Genomic DNA, 19,936 nt, shown 5'->3' with positions numbered 1-19,936 from the left:
AGTTAACAGGTCAGAATGATGTTTCCTTCCTGCTCTGTCTCAGTGTAATGAGAGGAGGAGTTAACAGGTCAGAATGATGTTTCCTTCCTGCTCTGTCTCAGTGTAATGAGAGGAGGAGTTAACAGGTCAGAATGATGTTTCCTTCCTGCTCTGTCTCAGTGTAATGAGAGGAGGAGTTAACAGGTCAGAATGATGTTTCCTTCCTGCTCTGTCTCAGTGTAATGAGAGGAGGAGTTAACAGGTCAGAATGATGTTTCCTTCCTGCTCTGTCTCAGTGTAATGAGAGGAGGAGTTAACAGGTCAGAATGATGTTTCCTTCCTGCTCTGTCAGTGTAATGAGAGGAGGAGTTAACAGGTCAGAATGATGTTTTCTTCCTGCTCTGTCTAATGAGAGGAGGAGTTAACAGGTCAGAATGATGTTTCCTTCCTGCTCTGTCTCAGTGTAATGAGAGGAGGAGTTAACAGGTCAGAATGATGTTTCCTTCCTGCTCTGTCTCAGTGTAATGAGAGGAGGAGTTAACAGGTCAGAATGATGTTTCCTTCCTGCTCTGTCAGTGTAATGAGAGGAGGAGTTAACAGGTCAGAATGATGTTTTCTTCCTGCTCTGTCTAATGAGAGGAGGAGTTAACAGGTCAGAATGATGTTTCCTTCCTGCTCTGTCTCAGTGTAATGAGAGGAGGAGTTAACAGGTCAGAATGATGTTTTCTTCCTGCTCTGTCTCAGTGTAATGAGAGGAGGAGTTAACAGGTCAGAATGATGTTTCCTTCCTGCTCTGTCTCAGTGTAATGAGAGGAGGAGTTAACAGGTCAGAATGATGTTTCCTTCCTGCTCTGTCTCAGTGTAATGAGAGGAGGAGTTAACAGGTCAGAATGATGTTTCCTTCCTGCTCTGTCTCAGTGTAATGAGAGGAGGAGTTAACAGGTCAGAATGATGTTTCCTTCCTGCTCTGTCTCAGTGTAATGAGAGGAGGAGTTAACAGGTCAGAATGATGTTTCCTTCCTGCTCTGTCAGTGTAATGAGAGGAGGAGTTAACAGGTCAGAATGATGTTTTCTTCCTGCTCTGTCTAATGAGAGGAGGAGTTAACAGGTCAGAATGATGTTTCCTTCCTGCTCTGTCTCAGTGTAATGAGAGGAGGAGTTAACAGGTCAGAATGATGTTTCCTTCCTGCTCTGTCTCTGTCTAATGAGAGGAGGAGTTAACAGGTCAGAATGATGTTTCCTTCCTGCTCTGTCTCAGTGTAATGAGAGGAGGAGTTAACAGGTCAGAATGATGTTTCCTTCCTGCTCTGTCTCAGTGTAATGAGAGGAGGAGTTAACAGGTCAGAATGATGTTTCCTTCCTGCTCTGTCTCAGTGTAATGAGAGGAGGAGTTAACAGGTCAGAATGATGTTTCCTTCCTGCTCTGTCTAATGAGAGGAGGAGTTAACAGGTCAGAATTATGTTTTCTTCCTGCTCTGTCTCAGTGTAATGAGAGGAGGAGTTAACAGGTCGGAATGATGTTTCCTTCCTGCTCTGTCTCAGTGTAATGAGAGGAGGAGTTTACAGGTCAGAATGATGTTTCCTTCCTGCTCTGTCTCAGTGTAATGAGAGGAGGAGTTAACAGGTCAGAATGATGTTTCCTTCCTGCTCTGTCTAATGAGAGGAGGAGTTAACAGGTCAGAATGATGTTTCCTTCCTGCTCTGTCTCAGTGTAATGAGAGGAGGAGTTAACAGGTCAGAATGATGTTTCCTTCCTGCTCTGTCTCAGTGTAATGAGAGGAGGAGTTAACAGGTCAGAATGATGTTTCCTTCCTGCTCTGTCTCAGTGTAATGAGAGGAGGAGTTAACAGGTCAGAATGATGTTTCCTTCCTGCTCTGTCTAATGAGAGGAGTTAACAGGTCAGAATGATGTTTCCTTCCTGCTCTGTCTCAGTGTAAATAATATAATAGACTGAACTGTGAACTGGGTGACTGCAGGTTAAACTCCCTGACACAGGAGGACACACATAAAGAAGTAGACATGCTCGCTGTACACGCACATAGAGAGGCATGCACGTACTCACACACAGACATTACATTTTACCTAGACATATACACACAGAGATGAAGGCAAGTCTACGTAGGAACACATATGCAAATACACAGAGAGGCCATTTTACTTGACTAGCTGCTCTGATAATCTGTGTGTGTGTGTGTGTGTGTGTGTGTGTGTGTGTGTGTGTGTGTGTGTGCAGGCATATGTGTGTGTGTGTGTGTGTGTTGTTGTTCTCTTACTGCGTCTGCAGGAGGTGCCTCTGTATCCGGGGGCACACACACACGTTCCGTCCTCCGGTGAGCAGGAGCCTCCGTTCTCACAGGTACAGGAGTAGGAGCAGTCTGGGCCCCATCGGCCCTCCACACACACACTGTCACAGTTCACACCTGGAGGAAACATGGGGAACACCGCTCAGTAACTCATCTTACTGGGCAGAGTCTGGGGCCCTGCCTCATCTCATCAGAGGCTGGGGCCCTCCCTCATCTCATCAGAGTCTGGGGCCCTCCCTCAGAGTCTTGGGCCCTCCCTCATCTCATCAGAGTCTGGGGCCCTCCCTCAGAGTCTGGGGCCCTCCCTCATCTCATCAGAGTCTGGGGCCCTCCCTCAGAGTCTGGGGCCCTCCCTCTTCTCATCAGAGTCTGGGGCCCTCCCTCAGAGTCTGGGGCCCTCCCTCATCTCATCAGAGTCTGGGGCCCTCCCTCAGAGTCTGGGGCCCTCCACTGTCCCTCCACGGCTGTGAGAAAAGATTACCCAGCGACTTACTCTATACATTATAGTGTCGTTTATAAAGGATTTGTGAATGGAAGAGACGGAGACAGAGAGACAGAGACACAGACAGAGACACAGAGACAGAGACAGAGAAACAGAGCGACAGAGACAGACAGAGACAGACAGAGACAGAGACACAGACAGAGACACAGACAGAGACACAGGCAGAGAGACAGAGACAGACAGAGACAGAGAGACATAGAGAGAGACAGAGACAGAGAGACAGAGACACAGAAAGAGACACAGAGACAGAGACAGAGACAGAGTGATAGTTAGCTTTCTCTCCTTCCTCTCCCCTCTGAGTGCCCCTTTCTAACCCCTATCGTCCAGGGAGAGACAGAACTAAATGAAACAGGAAAGTTACAGTCCCAGAGATGGGAGAAAGGTAGAGTCCCAGGGAGAGATGGGAGAGATGTAGAGTCCCAGGGAGAGATGGGAGAAAGGTAGAGTCCCAGGGAGAGATGGGAGAAAGGTAGAGTCCCAGGGAGAGATGTAGAAAGGTAGAGTCCCAGGGAGAGATGGGAGAAAGGTAGAGTCCCAGGGAGAGATGTAGAAAGGTAGAGTCCCAGGGAGAGATGGGAGAAAGGTAGAGTCCCAAGGAGAGATGGAGAAAGGTAGAGTCATCAGGGAGAGATGGGAGAAAGGTAGAGTCCCAGGGAGAGATGTAGAAAGGTAGAGTCCCAGGGAGAGATGGGAGAAAGGTAGAGTCCCAGGGAGAGATGGGAGAAAGGTAGAATCCCAGGGAGAGATTGAGAGATGGGAGAAAGGTAGAGTCCCAGGGAGAGATGGAGAAAGGTAGAGTCCCAGGGAGAGATGGAGAAAGGTAGAGTCCCAGGGAGAGATGGAGAAAGGTAGAGTCCCAGGGAGAGATGGGAGAAAGGTAGAGTCCCAGGGAGAGATGGAGAGATGGGGAAAGGTAGAGTCCCAGGGAGAGATGGAGAAAGGTAGAGTCCCAGGGAGAGATGGAGAAAGGTAGAGTCCCAGGGAGAGATGGGAGAAAGGTAGAGTCCCAGGGAGAGATGGAGAGATGGGGAAAGGTAGAGTCCCAGGGAGAGATGTAGAAAGGTAGAGTCTCAGGGAGAGATGGAGAAAGGTAGAGTCCCAGGGAGAGATGTAGAAAGGTAGAGTCCCAGGGAGAGATGGAGAAAGGTAGAGTCCCAGGGAGAGATGGAGAGATGGGGAAAGGTAGAGTCCCAGGGAGAGATGTAGAAAGGTAGAGTCCCAGGGAGAGGTGGAGAAAGGTAGAGTCCCAGGGAGAGATGGAGAAAGGTAGAGTCCCAGGGAGAGATGGGAGAAAGGTAGAGTCCCAGGGAGAGATGGGAGAAAGGTAGAGTCCCAGGGAGAGATGGGAGAAAGGTAGAGTCCCAGGGAGAGATGTAGAAAGGTAGAGTCCCAGGGAGAGATGTAGAAAGGTAGAGTCCCAGGGAGAGATGGAGAAAGGTCGAGTCCCAGGGAGAGATGGGAGAAAGGTAGAGTCCCAGGGAGAGATGGGAGAAAGGTAGAGTCCCAGAGATGGGAGAAAGGTAGAGTCCCAGAGATGGGAGAAAGGTAGAGTCCCAGGGAGAGATGGCATTGGTAGCATTAGCAGAGCTTCTCAAATTGTGTGTGTGTGTGTGTGTGTGTGTGTGTGTGTGTGTGTGTGTGTGTGTGTGTGTGTGTGTGTGTGTGTGTGTGTGTGTGTGTGTAGTCTGTCTCAGCAGGACTGGGTTGAGGAACTGAGGACTCACTGGGGATTCAACTAGAACAGAATCCCTGGGTCTAACACACTCACACACTCACACCCATACACACACACACACACACACCCAAACACACACTCCTGAGACTCCCAGAACTCCACACTCTTCCAAGCTGTCCTCTCTGTTCCAGACTCATTAGAGGTTGCTCTGACAGAACAGAGAGAGAATATGTGAGTGGGCTTCAGCCATTATAACATCATTAATAAAGCAGATCTGTCTATAACCTGCTGGGTCCATGAAGACCAGAGGAATCTAGACTGGAACTCCTACGTACCGCAGAGATGAGGTGGAGAGATGGAGGGATGGGTGGAGGGATGGGTAGACTGATGGAGGGATGGGTAGAGGGATGGGTCGACTGATGGAGGGATGGGTAGAGGGATGGGTCGACTGATGGAGGGATGGGTAGAGGGATGGGTAGAGAGATGGAGGGATGGGTAGAGGGATGGGTAGAGGGATGGGTAGACTGATGGATGGATGGGTAGAGGGATGGGTAGAGAGATGGAGGGATGGGTAGAGGGATGGGTAGACTGATGGATGGATGGGTAGAGAGATGGAGGGATGGGTAGAGGGATGGGTAGAGGGATGGGTAGAGAGATGAGGTAGAGAGATGGAGGGATGGGTGGAGGGATGGGTAGACTGATGGATGGATGGGTAGAGGGATGGGTAGAGAGATGGAGGGATGGGTAGAGGGATGGGTAGAGGGATGGGTAGAGAGATGGGTAGAGAGATGGTGGGATGGGTAGAGGGATGGGTAGACTGATGGATGGATGGGTAGAGGGATGGGTAGAGAGATGGAGGGATGGGTAGAGGGATGGGTAGAGGGATGGGTAGAGAGATGGAGGGATGGGTGGAGGGATGGGTAGACTGATGGATGGATGGGTAGAGGGATGGGTAGAGAGATGGAGGGATGGGTAGAGGGATGGGTAGAGGGATGGGTAGAGAGATGGGTAGAGAGATGGTGGGATGGGTAGAGGGATGGGTAGAGGGATGGAGGGATGGGTGGAGGGATGGGTAGAAGGATGGGTAGAGGGATGGAGGGATGGGTAGAGGGATGTGTAGAGAGATGAGTAGAGGGATGGAGGGATGGGTAGAGAGATGGGTAGAGGGATGGAGGGATGGGTGGTGGGATGGAGGGATGGGTAGAGAGATGGGTAGAGGGATGGAGGGATGGGTGGAGGGATGGAGGGATGGGTAGAGAGATGGAGGGATGGGTAGAGGGATGGGTGGAGGGATGGAGGGATGGGTAGAGGGATGGGTAGAGGGATGGGTAGAGGGATGGAGGGATGGGTGGAGGGATGGGTAGAGGGATGGAGGGATGGGTAGAGAGATGGGTAGAGGGATGGAGGGATGGGTAGAGGGATGGAGGGATGGGTAGAGAGATGGGTAGAGGGATGGTAGAGAGATGGGTAGAGGGATGGGTGGAGGGATGGAGGGATGGGTAGAGGGATGGGTAGAGAGATGGAGGGATGGGTCGAGGGATGGAGGGATGGGTAGACAGATGGAGGGATGGGTAGACATATGGGTAGAGGGATGGAGGGATGGGTAGAGGGATGGGTAGAGAGATGGAGGGATGGGTAGAGGGATGGGTAGAGTTTTCAGTTTTTCCTAGCCACCGTGCTTCTTCACCTGCATTGCTTGCTGTTTGGGGTTTTAGGCTGGGTTTCTGTACAGCACTTTGAGATATCAGCTGATGTACGAAGGGCTATAATAAAATAAATTTGATTGATTGATTGATGGGTAGAGGGATGGGTAGAGAGAAGGGTAGAGAGATGGTGGGATGGGTAGAGGGATGGATAGGGTGATGGAGGGATGGGTGGAGGGATGGGTAGAAGGATGGTAGAGGGATGGAGGGATGGGTAGACGGATGGGTAGAAAGATAGGTAGAGGGACGGGTAGAGGGATAGAGGGATGGGTAGAGAGATGGTGGGATGGGTAGAGGGATGGATAGGGTGATGGAGGGATGGGTGGAGGGATGGGTAGAAGGATGGTAGAGGGATGGAGGGATGGGTAGACGGATGGGTAGAAAGATAGGTAGAGGGACGGGTAGAGGGATAGAGGGATGGGTAGACAGATGAAGGGATGGGTAGACTGATGGAGGGATGGGTAGACAGATGGGTAGAGGGATGGAGGGATGGGTAGAGGGATGGGTAGACTGATGGAGGGATGGGTAGAGAGATAGTTAGAGGGATGGAGGGATGGGTAGAGGGATAGAGGGATGGGTAGACAGATAGGTAGAGGGATGGGTAGAGAGATAGGTAGAGGGATGGGTAGAGAGATGGGTAGACAGATGGGTAGACAGATAGGTAGAGGGATGGAGGGATGGGTAGAGGGATGGAGGGATGGGTAGAGGGATGGAGGGATGGGTAGAGAGATAGTTAGAGGGATGGAGGGATGGGTAGAGAGATGGAGGGATGGGTGGAGGGATGGGTAGAGGGATGGAGGGATGGGTAGAGGGATGGGTAGAGAGATGGTGGGATGGGTAGAGGGATGGGTAGAGGGATGACAGTACTCAGACAGACCATTCATAATGACAGTACTCAGACAGACCATTCATAATGACAGTACTCAGACAGACCGTCCATAATGACAGTACTCAGACAGACCATTCATAATGACAGTACTCAGACAGACCATTCATAATGACAGTACTCAGACCATTCATAATGACAGTACTCAGACCATTCATAATGACAGTACTCAGACAGACCATTCATAATGACAGTACTCAGACAGACCGTTCATAATGACAGTACTCAGACAGACCATTCATAATGACAGTACTCAGACAGACCATTCATAATGACAGTACTCAGACAGACCATTCATAATGACAGTACTCAGACCATTCATAATGACAGTACTCAGACAGACCATTCATAATGACAGTACTCAGACAGACCATTCATAATGACAGTACTCAGACAGACCGTTCATAATGACAGTAGTTAGACAGACCATTCATAATGACAGTACTCAGACAGACCATTCATAATGACAGTACTCAGACAGACTGTCCATAATGACAGTACTCAGACATACCATTCATAATGACAGTACTCAGACAGACCGTCCATAATGACAGTACTCAGACAGACCATTCATAATGACAGTACTCAGACAGACCATTCATAAAAACAGCATTCAGAAACTCAGAGAGCTCTTTCACAGAAGAGGCAGTGATGTTCTGCTGAATGTTGTTGACGCTGTCTGCCTTTGGAAAAACCTTGAAGGCTTCTCACAGCGGGACAACAACAAAAAACATTCATTTGAAATGTCACACCTAAGCACAGTGCATTTCACCAGAGGAGGTAGTATTTATCTTTAAAACACACTTCGCTATCCAATCCAAGAATTCCTCTTTCCTCCTCCACAATCGTCCTGTACCCATCTAGCCCTACCGGATGTCTCTTCAGGCATTATCTTTGGCCAGCCCCTCATCACTCAGGACCTCAGCGTGTTAATGAAATCCAGAGGAGAGAAGAGAACCATCCTGTCAGTTGTATTCCAGGCATGAATCAGCCCTGGGGTCACGGGGGTCACGGCTTCACCTCAGTCTGTTGTTATACTGCAGCCATTCCCCGTTGTGATTCTAAACGTCCAGAGATGATCCAACCCTGATCCTTCCTCTGACATCCATCCCTTGTCCCTGTTCCCCCTCATACAGCAGTCCTAATGGTAGTCAGAGAGGGACAGGGAGGGCACACGCACGCACGCACGCACGGACGCACGCACACACACACACACACACACATACACACACGCACGCACACACACATGCACCAGTGTGGAGCAGGGACCCTATGACATACCATGCAGTCCTAATAGCACACAGCACTGTGCAGGACAGGAAGCTTCTCTCTCCACTTCTCCTCTCCTCTCCTCTCCTCTCCTCTCCCACTCTCTCCTACTCTCCTACTCTCTCCTCTCCTCTCCTACTCTCTCATCTCCTCTCCCACTCTCTCCTACTCTCTCCACTCAATCATTATCTATCCTCTCCTACTCTCTCCTCTCCACCTCTCCTCTCCTACTCTCTCCTATCTACCTCTCCTCTCCTACTCTCTCCTCTCCTCTCCTACTCTCTCCTCTTCACCTCTCCTTTCCACCTCTCCTCTCCACCTCTCTCTTCTCTTCTCCTCTCCACCTCTCCTCTGCTACTCTCTCCTCTCCTACTCTCTCCTCTCCTCCCTCTACTCTCATATCCTCTCCTCTCCTCTCATCTCCACCTCCTCTTCTCTCCTGTCATCTCCTCTCCACCTCTCTTCTCCTCTCCTTTTCACCTCTGTCGTCTCCACCTCTCTCCACTCTTATCCACCTCTCTCCTCCCCCATCCATTAGTCATTCTGCAGGTAATCTTCTTTCTAATGATCCTAAACCTCCTTCACTCTCAAACACTGTGACTTTGACATCAGAGCGACCAGCCTCATCAGACCGGCTGTGATTCTCATTCATTACTGTGGCTCTGACTGAAACCCTGCAGAGTCTCATGATGATGCAATGGACAGGCTGAAGGCTCACACTCAGACTCATCTATTATTATTATTATTATTATTATTATTGGTGCTATTATTAGTTTGTTGTTATTACTATTGTCAGTGTTATTATTATTGTTGTTATTATTATTATTGTTATTATTATTATTGTTATTATTATTATTGTTATTATTATTATTATTATTACTATTGTCAGTGTTATTATTATTGTTGTTATTATTATTATTGTTATTATTATTATTATTATTATTTTTGTTGTTATTATTATTGGTGCTATTATTAGTTTGTTGTTATTACTATTATTATTGTTAGTATTATTATTATTATTGCTATTATTATTATTATTATTATTATTGCTATTATTATTATTGTTATTATTGTTATTATTATTATTGTTTTATTATTATTATTGTTGTTGTTATTGTTATTATTATTGTTGTTATTGTTAGCAATATTATAGTTATTATTATTATTACTATTGTCAGTGTTATTATTGTTATTGGTAGTGTTAGTATTCTTATTGGTTATTATTATTATTGTCAGTGTTATTATTACTGTTGTTATTATTATTGTTAGTATTACTATTGTTGTTATTATTGTTATTATTATTTTTGTTATTATTATCATTACTAGTGTTATTATTGTTATTATTATTATTGTTATTGTTATGGTTAGTGTTATTATTATTTTTGTTTTTATTATCATTGCTAGTGTTATTATTGTTATTATTGTTGTTATTATTGTTATTATTATTCTTGTTATTATTCTTGTTAGTGTTACTATTGTTATTATTATGGTTATGTTATTATTGTTATTATTATTATTGTTCGTGTTATTATTATTATTGTTATTATTCTTGTTAGTGTTACTATTGTTATTATTATTGTTAGAATTATTATCGTTACTATTATTATTGTTATTATTACTATCGTTGCTATTATTTTTGTTGTTGTTATTGTTAGTATTATTATTATTATTATTATTATTGTTGTTGTTATTAGGGTTGTCCTTGGTTAATGAAATGACATTACTAATGTCATGTCATGTGGTGGATTGGAGGGATGTGGGGTGGATTGGAGGGATGTGGGGTGGATTGGAGGGATGTGTGGTGGATTGGAGGGATGTGTGGTGGATTGGAGGGATTTGTGGTGGATTGGAGGGATGTGGGGTGGATTGGAGGAATGTGTGGTGGATTGGAGGGATGTGGGGTGGATTGGAGGGATGTGGGGTGGATTGGAGGGATGTGGGGTGGATTGGAGGGATGTGTGGTGGATAGGAGGGATGTGTGGTGGATAGGAGGGATGTGTGGTGGATTGGAAAGATGTGTGGTGGATTGGAGGGATGTGTGGAGGATTGGAGGGATGTGTGGAGGATTGGAGGGATGTGTGGTGGATGTGTGATGTGTGGTGGATTGGAGGGATGTGGGGTGGATTGGAGGGATGTGGGGTGGATTGGAGGGATGTGTGGTGAATTGGAGGGATGTGTGGTGGATTGGAGGGATGTGTGGTGGATTGGAGGGATGTGTGGTGAATTGGAGGGATGTGTGGTGGATTGGAGGGATGTGTGGTGGATTGGAGGGATGTGTGGTGGATTGGAGGGATGTGGGGTGGATTGGAGGGATGTGTGGTGGATTGGAGGGATGTGTGGTGGATTTTATTTTTTTTATTTTTTTTAACCTTTATTTAACCAGGCAAGTCAGTTAAGAACAAATTCTTATTTTCAATGACGGCCTGGGAACAGTGGGTTAACTGCCTGTTCAGGGGCAGAACGACAGATTTGTACCTTGTCAGCTCTGGGGTTTGAACTCGCAACCTTCCGGTTACTAGTCCAACGCTCTAACCACTAGGCTACCCTGCCGAGGGATGTGTGGTGGATTGGAGGGATGTGGGGTGGATTGGAGGGATGTGTGGTGGATTGGGGAAATGGTTGATGCCGTGCAGCTGGAGGGATGTGTGGTGGATTGGGGAAATGGTTGATGCTGTGTAGCTGGAGGGATGTGTGGTGGATTGGGTAAATGGTTGATGCCGTGCAGCTGGAGGGATGTGTGGTGGATTGGGGAAATGGTTGATGCCGTGCAGCTGGAGGGATAAGTGGTGAATTGGGGAAATGGTTGATGCCATGCAGCTGGAGGGATGTGTGGTGGATTGGAGGGATGTGTGGTGGATTGGGGAAATGGTTGATGCCGTGCAGCTGGAGGGATGTGTGGTGGATTGGGGAAATGGTTGATGCTGTGCAGCTGGAGGGATGTGTGGTGGATTGGGGAAATGGTTGATGCCGTGCAGCTGGAGGGATGTGTGGTGGATTGGGGAAATGGTTGATGCCGTGCAGCTGGAGGGATGTGTGGTGGATTGGGGAAATGGTTGATGCTGTGCAGCTGGAGGGATGTGTGGTGGATTGGGGAAATGGTTGATGCCGTGCAGCTGGAGGGATAAGTGGTGAATTGGGGAAATGGTTGATGCCATGCAGCTGGAGGGATGTGTGGTGGATTGGAGGGATGTGTGGTGGATTGGGGAAATGGTTGATGCTGTGCAGCTGGAGGGATGTGTGGTGGATTGGGGAAATGGTTGATGCTGTGCAGCTGGAGGGATGTGTGGTGGATTGGAGGGATGTGGGGTGGATTGGGGAAATGGTTGATGCTGTGCAGCTGGGGGAGATGTGTGGTGGATTGGGGAAATGGTTGATGCCGTGCAGCTGGAGGGATGTGTGGTGGATTGGGGAAATGGTTGATGCTGTGCAGCTGGAGGGATGTGTGGTGGATTGGGGAAATGGTTGATGCCGTGTAGCTGGAGGGATGTGTGGTGGATTGGGGAAATGGTTGATGCTGTGCAGCTGGAGGGATGTGTGGTGGATTGGGGAAATGGTTGATGCCGTGCAGCTGGAGGGATGTGTGGTGGATTGGGGAAATGGTTGATGCCGTGCAGCTGGAGAGATGTGTAGTGGATTGGGGAAATGGTTGAAGCCGTGCAGCTGGGGGAGATGTGTGGTGGATTGGAGGGATGTGTGGTGGATTGGAGGGATGTGGGGTGGATTGGGGAAATGGTTGATGCTGTGCAGCTGGAGGGATGTGTGGTGGATTGGGAAAATGGTTGATGGAGTGTAGCTGGAGGGATGTGTGGTGGATTGGGGAAATGGTTGATGCAGTGTAGCTGGAGGGATGTGTGGTGGATTGGGGAAATGGTTGATGCCGTGCAGCTGGAGGGATGTGTGGTGGATTGGGGAAATGGTTGATGCCGTGCAGCTGGAGGGATGTGTGGTGGATTGGGGAAATGGTTGATGCTGTGCAGCTGGAGGGATGTGTGGTGGATTGGAGGGATGTGTGGTGGATTGGGGAAATGGTTGATGCCGTGCAGCTGGAGGGATGTGTGGTGGATTGGGGAAATGGTTGATGCCGTGCAGCTGGAGGGATGTGTGGTGGATTGGGGAAATGGTTGATGCCGTGCAGCTGGAGGGATGTGTGGTGGATTGGGGAAATGGTTGATGCCGTGCAGCTGGAGGGATGTGTGGTGGATTGGGGAAATGGTTGATGCTGTGCAGCTGGAGGGATGTGTGGTGGATTGGGGAAATGGTTGATGCCGTGCAGCTGGAGGGATGTGTGGTGGATTGGGGAAATGGTTGATGCCATGCAGCTGGAGGGATGTGTGGTGGATTGGGGAAATAGTTGATGCCGTGCAGCTGGAGGGATGTGTGGTGGATTGGGGAAATGGTTGATGCTGTGCAGCTGGAGGGATGTGTGGTGGATTGGGGAAATGGTTGATGCCGTGCAGCTGGAGGGATGTGTGGTGGATTGGGGAAATGGTTGATGCCGTGCAGCTGGAGGGATAAGTGGTGAATTGGGGAAATGGTTGATGCCATGCAGCTGGAGGGATGTGTGGTGGATTGGAGGGATGTGTGGTGGATTGGGGAAATGGTTGATGCTGTGCAGCTGGAGGGATGTGTGGTGGATTGGGGAAATGGTTGATGCTGTGCAGCTGGAGGGATGTGTGGTGGATTGGAGGGATGTGGGGTGGATTGGGGAAATGGTTGATGCTGTGCAGCTGGGGGAGATGTGTGGTGGATTGGGGAAATGGTTGATGCCGTGCAGCTGGAGGGATGTGTGGTGGATTGGGGAAATGGTTGATGCTGTGCAGCTGGAGGGATGTGTGGTGGATTGGGGAAATGGTTGATGCCGTGTAGCTGGAGGGATGTGTGGTGGATTGGGGAAATGGTTGATGCTGTGCAGCTGGAGGGATGTGTGGTGGATTGGGGAAATGGTTGATGCCGTGCAGCTGGAGGGATGTGTGGTGGATTGGGGAAATGGTTGATGCCGTGCAGCTGGAGAGATGTGTAGTGGATTGGGGAAATGGTTGAAGCCGTGCAGCTGGGGGAGATGTGTGGTGGATTGGAGGGATGTGTGGTGGATTGGAGGGATGTGGGGTGGATTGGGGAAATGGTTGATGCTGTGCAGCTGGAGGGATGTGTGGTGGATTGGGGAAATGGTTGATGGAGTGTAGCTGGAGGGATGTGTGGTGGATTGGGGAAATGGTTGATGCAGTGTAGCTGGAGGGATGTGTGGTGGATTGGGGAAATGGTTGATGCTGTGCAGCTGGAGGGATGTGTGGTGGATTGGGGAAATGGTTGAAGCCGTGCAGCTGGGGGAGATGTGTGGTGGATTGGAGGGATGTGTGGTGGATTGGGGAAATGGTTGATGCTGTGCAGCTGGAGGGATGTGTGGTGGATTGGGGAAATGGTTGATGCTGTGCAGCTGGAGGGATGTGTGGTGGATTGGGGAAATGGTTGATGCTGTGCAGCTGGAGGGATGTGTGGTGGATTGGAGAAATGGATGATGCTGTGCAGCTGGAGGGATGTGTGGTGGATTGGGGAAATGGTTGATGCCGTGCAGCTGGGGGAGATGTGTGGTGGATTGGAGGGATGTGTGGTGGATTGGAGGGATGTGTGGTGGATTGGGGAAATGGTTGATGCTGTGCAGCTGGAGGGATGTGTGGTGGATTGGGGAAATGGTTGATGCCGTGCAGCTGGAGGGATGTGTGGTGGATTGGGGAAATGGTTGATGCCGTGCAGCTGGAGGGATGTGTGGTGGATTGGGGAAATGGTTGATGCTGTGCAGCTGGAGGGATGTGTGGTGGATTGGGGAAATGGTTGATGCTGTGCAGCTGGAGGGATGTGTGGTGGATTGGAGGGATGTGTGGTGGATTGGGGAAATGGTTGATGCCGTATAGCTGGAGGGATGTGTGGTGGATTGGAGGGATGTGTGGTGGATTGGGGAAATGGTTGATGCCGTATAGCTGGAGGGATGTGTGGTGGATTGGAGAAATGGTTGATGCCGTATAGCTGGAGGGATGTGTGGTGGATTGGGGAAATGGTTGATGCTGTGCAGCTGGAGGGATGTGTGGTGGATTGGGGAAATGGTTGATGCCATGCAGCTGGGGGGATGTGTGGTGGATTGGGGAAATGGTTGATGCCGTATAGCTGGAGGGATGTGTGGTGGATTGGAGAAATGGTTGATGCCGTATAGCTGGAGGGATGTGTGGTGGATTGGGGAAATGGTTGATGCTGTGTAGCTGGAGGGATGTGTGGTGGATTGGGGAAATGGTTGATGCCATGCAGCTGGGGGGATGTGTGGTGGATTGGGGAAATGGTTGATGCTGTGCAGCTGGAGGGATGTGTGGTGGATTGGAGGGATGTGTGGTGGATTGGGGAAATGGTTGATGCTGTGTAGCTGGAGGGATGTGTGGTGGATTGGAGGGATGTGTGGTGGATTGGAGGGATGTGGGGTGGATTGGGGAAATGGTTGATGCTATGCAGCTGGAGGGATGTGTGGTGGATTGGGGAAATGGTTGATGCAGTGTAGCTGGAGGGATGTGTGGTGGATTGGGGAAATGGTTGAAGCCGTGCAGCTGGGGGAGATGTGTGGTGGATTGGAGGGATGTGTGGTGGATTGGGGAAATGGTTGATGCAGTGTAGCTGGAGGGATGTGTGGTGGATTGGAGGGATGTGTGGTGGATTGGAGGGATGTGTGGTGGATTGGAGGGATGTGTGGTGGATTGGGGAAATGGTTGATGCTGTGCAGCTGGAGGGATGTGTGGTGGATTGGGGAAATGGTTGATGCCATGCAGCTGGAGGGATGTGTGGGGATTGGGGAAATGGTTGATGCTGTGCAGCTGGAGGGATGTGTGGTGGATTGGGGAAATGGTTGATGCTGTGCAGCTGGAGGGATGTGTGGTGGATTGGGGAAATGGTTGATGCCATGCAGCTGGAGGGATGTGTGGGGATTGGGGAAATGGTTGATGCTGTGCAGCTGGAGGGATAAGTGGTGAATTGGGGAAATGGTTGATGCCATGCAGCTGGAGGGATGTGTGGTGGATTGGGGAAATGGTTGATGCAGTGTAGCTGGAGGGATGTGTGGTGGATTGGGGAAATGGTTGATGCCGTATAGCTGGAGGGATGTGTGGTGGATTGGAGAAATGGTTGATGCCGTATAGCTGGAGGGATGTGTGATGGATTGGAGAAATGGTTGATGCCGTATAGCTGGAGGGATGTGTGGTGGATTGGGGAAATGGTTGATGCTGTGCAGCTGGAGGGATGTGTGGTGGATTGGGGAAATGGTTGATGCCGTGCAGCTGGAGGGATGTGTGGTGGATTGGAGAAATGGTTGATGCCGTATAGCTGGAGGGATGTGTGGTGGATTGGGGAAATGGTTGATGCCGTGCAGCTGGAGGGATGTGTGGTGGATTGGGGAAATGGTTGATGCCGTGCAGCTGGAGGGATGTGTGGTGGATTGGAGGGATGTGTGGTGGATTGGGGAAATGGTTGATGCCGTGCAGCTGGAGGGATGTGTGGTGGATTGGAGAAATGGTTGATGCCGTATAGCTGGAGGGATGTGTGGTGGATTGGGGAAATGGTTGAAGCCGTGCAGCTGGGGGAGATGTGTGGTGGATTGGAGGGATGTGTGGTGGATTGGAGGGATGTGGGGTGGATTGGAGGGATGTGGGGTGGATTGGAGGGATGTGGGGTGGATTGGAGGGATGTGTGGTGGATTGGAGGGATGTGGGGTGGATTGGAGGGATGTGGGGTGGATTGGAGGGATGTGGGATGGATTGGAGGGATGTGGGGTGGATTGGAGGGATGTGGGGTGGATTGGAGGGATGTGTGGTGGATTGGAGGGATGTGTGGTGGATTGGAGGGATGTGGGGTGGATTGGAGGGATGTGGGGTGGATTGGAGGGATGTGGGATGGATTGGAAGGATGTGGGGTGGATTGGAGGGATGTGGGGTGGATTGGAGGGATGTGGGGTGGATTGGAGGGATGTGGGGTGGATTGGAGGGATGTGTGGTGGATTGGAGGGATGTGTGGTGGATTGGGGAAATGGTTGAAGCCGTGCAGCTGGAGGAATGTGGGGTGGATTGGGGAAATGGTTGATGCCGTGCAGCTGGAGGAATGTGGGGTGGATTGGGGAAATGGTTGATGCCGTGCAGCTGGAGGGATGTGTGGTGGATTGGGGAAATGGTTGATGCCGTGTAGCTGGAGGGATGTGTGGTGGATTGGGGAAATGGTTGATGCCGTGCAGCTGGAGGGATGTGTGGTGGATTGGGGAAATGGTTGATGCCATGCAGCTGGAGGGATGTGTGGTGGATTGGGGAAATGGTTGATGCTGTGCAGCTGGAGGGATGTGTGGTGGATTGGGGAAATGGTTGATGCCGTGTAGCTGGAGGGATGTGTGGTGGATTGGGGAAATGGTTGATGCCGTGCAGCTGGAGGGATGTGTGGTGGATTGGGGAAATGGTTGATGCCGTGTAGCTGGAGGGATGTGTGGTGGATTGGGGAAATGGTTGATGCCATGCAGCTGGAGGGATGTGTGGTGGATTGGGGAAATGGTTGATGCCGTGCAGCTGGAGGGATGTGTGGTGGATTGGGGAAATGGTTGATGCCATGCAGCTGGAGGGATGTGTGGTGGATTGGGGAAATGGTTGATGCCGTGCAGCTGGAGGGATGTGTGGTGGATTGGGGAAATGGTTGATGCCATGCAGCTGGAGGGATGTGTGGTGGATTGGGGAAATGGTTGATGCCATGCAGCTGGAGGGATGTGTGGTGGATTGGGGAAATGGTTGATGCTGTGCAGCTGGAGGGATGTGTGGTGGAAACTGTAAATAATCCACTACGTATTTCTCACAACTCATTTTGCTCCCGTCACAAGGTGAAATATTTAGGCTCCATGTGGAAGTCCACAAGACGACCAAAGGAAATGAAACACAGACTACAGCCAACGCTCTATGGTAGATCATATCCAACACTATGGTAGATCATATCCAACACTATGGTAGATCATATCCAACACTATGGTAGATCATATCCAACACTATGGTAGATCATATCCAACACTATGGTAGATCATATCCAACACTATGGTAGATCATATCCAACGCTATGGTAGATCATATCCAACGCTATGGTAGATCATATCCAACGCTATGGTAGATCATATCCAACGCTATGGTAGATCATATCCAACACCAACGCTATGGTAGATCATATCCAACGCTATGGTAGATCATATCCAACGCTATGGTAGATCATATCCAACGCTATGGTAGATCATATCCAACGCTATGGTAGATCATATCCAACGCCAACGCTATGGTAGATCATATCCAACGCCAACGCTATGGTAGATCATATCCAACGCTATGGTAGATCATATCCAACGCTATGGTAGATCATATCCAACGCTATGGTAGATCATATCCAACGCTATGGTAGATCATATCCAACGCTATGGTAGATCATATCCAACGCTATGGTAGATCATATCCAACACCAACGCTATGGTAGATCATATCCAACGCTATGGTAGATCATATCCAACGCTATGGTAGATCATATCCAACGCTATGGTAGATCATATCCAACGCTATGGTAGATCATATCCAACGCTATGGTAGATCATATCCAACACCAACGCTATGGTAGATCATATCCAACGCTATGGTAGATCATATCCAACGCTATGGTAGATCATATCCAACGCCAACGCTATGGTAGATCATATCCAACACTATGGTAGATCATATCCAACGCTATGGTAGATCATATCCAACGCTATGGTAGATCATATCCAACGCCAACGCTATGGTAGATCATATCCAACGCCAACGCTATGGTAGATCATATCCAACGCCAACGCTATGGTAGATCATATCCAACACTATGGTAGATCATATCCAACGCCAACGCTATGGTAGATCATATCCAACACTATGGTAGATCATATCCAACGCTATGGTAGATCATATCCAACGCTATGGTAGATCATATCCAACGCCAACGCTATGGTAGATCATATCCAACGCTATGGTAGATCATATCCAACGCCAACGCTATGGTAGATCATATCCAACGCCAACACTATGGTAGATCATATCCAACGCTATGGTAGATCATATCCAACGCTATGGTAGATCATATCCAACACTATGGTAGATCATATCCAACGCTATGGTAGATCATATCCAACGCTATGGTAGATCATATCCAACGCTATGGTAGATCATATCCAACGCTATGGTAGATCATATCCAACGCCAACGCTATGGTAGATCATATCCAACGCTATGGTAGATCATATCCAACACTATGGTAGATCATATCCAACGCTATGGTAGATCATATCCAACACTATGGTAGATCATATCCAACGCCAACGCTATGGTAGATCATATCCAACGCTATGGTAGATCATATCCAACGCCAACGCTATGGTAGATCATATCCAACGCCAACGCTATGGTAGATCATATCCAACGCTATGGTAGATCATATCCAACACTATGGTAGATCATATCCAACACTATGGTAGATCATATCCAATGCTATGGTAGATCATATCCAACACTATGGTAGATCATATCCAACGCTATGGTAGATCATATCCAACACTATGGTAGATCATATCCAACACTATGGTAGATCATATCCAATGCTATGGTAGATCATATCCAACACTATGGTAGATCATATCCAACACTATGGTAGATCATATCCAACGCTATGGTAGATCATATCCAACACTATGGTAGATCATATCCAACGCTATGGTAGATCATATCCAACGCTATGGTAGATCATATCCAACGCTATGGTAGATCATATCCAACGCTATGGTAGATCATATCCAACACTATGGTAGATCATATCCAACACTATGGTAGATCATATCCAACACTATGGTAGATCATATCCAACACTATGGTAGATCATATCCAACGCCAACGCTATGGTAGATCATATCCAACACTATGGTAGATCATATCCAACACTATGGTAGATCATATCCAACACTATGGTAGATCATATCCAACACTATGGTAGATCATATCCAACGCTATGGTAGATCATATCCAACGCTATGGTAGATCATATCCAACGCCAACGCTATGGTAGATCATATCCAACGCTATGGTAGATCATATCCAACACTATGGTAGATCATATCCAACACTATGGTAGATCATATCCAACACTATGGTAGATCATATCCAACACTATGGTAGATCATATCCAACACTATGGTAGATCATATCCAACACTATGGTAGATCATATCCAACGCTATGGTAGATCATATCCAACGCTATGGTAGATCATATCCAACGCCAACGCTATGGTAGATCATATCCAACACTATGGTAGATCATATCCAACGCCAACACTATGGTAGATCATATCCAACACTATGGTAGATCATATCCAACGCTATGGTAGATCATATCCAACGCTATGGTAGATCATATCCAACGCTATGGTAGATCATATCCAACGCTATGGTAGATCATATCCAACGCCAACGCTATGGTAGATCATATCCAACGCTATGGTAGATCATATCCAACACTATGGTAGATCATATCCAACACTATGGTAGATCATATCCAA

General features: G+C 48.6%; 1 protein-coding gene across 1 annotated transcript in view; it reads right to left on the bottom strand.

Annotated features, from left to right (window-relative positions):
- Window positions 1–19,936, bottom strand: part of LOC118964977 (multiple epidermal growth factor-like domains protein 11) — a 280,070-nt gene that overhangs the window by 35,393 nt on the left and 224,741 nt on the right. Inside the window, exon 15 of the mRNA XM_036981545.1 lies at window positions 2,254–2,400. Within this exon, the coding sequence (XP_036837440.1) occupies window positions 2,254–2,400 (147 nt within the window). The remainder of the gene's footprint in view (window positions 1–2,253; window positions 2,401–19,936) is intronic.

This window comes from Oncorhynchus mykiss, chromosome 6 (assembly GCF_013265735.2).
Source record: "Oncorhynchus mykiss isolate Arlee chromosome 6, USDA_OmykA_1.1, whole genome shotgun sequence".
Classification (NCBI taxonomy): domain Eukaryota; kingdom Metazoa; phylum Chordata; class Actinopteri; order Salmoniformes; family Salmonidae; genus Oncorhynchus; species Oncorhynchus mykiss.
Note: the sequence above shows the minus strand (reverse complement) of the source record. Positions and strands in the feature narration are given on the sequence as shown.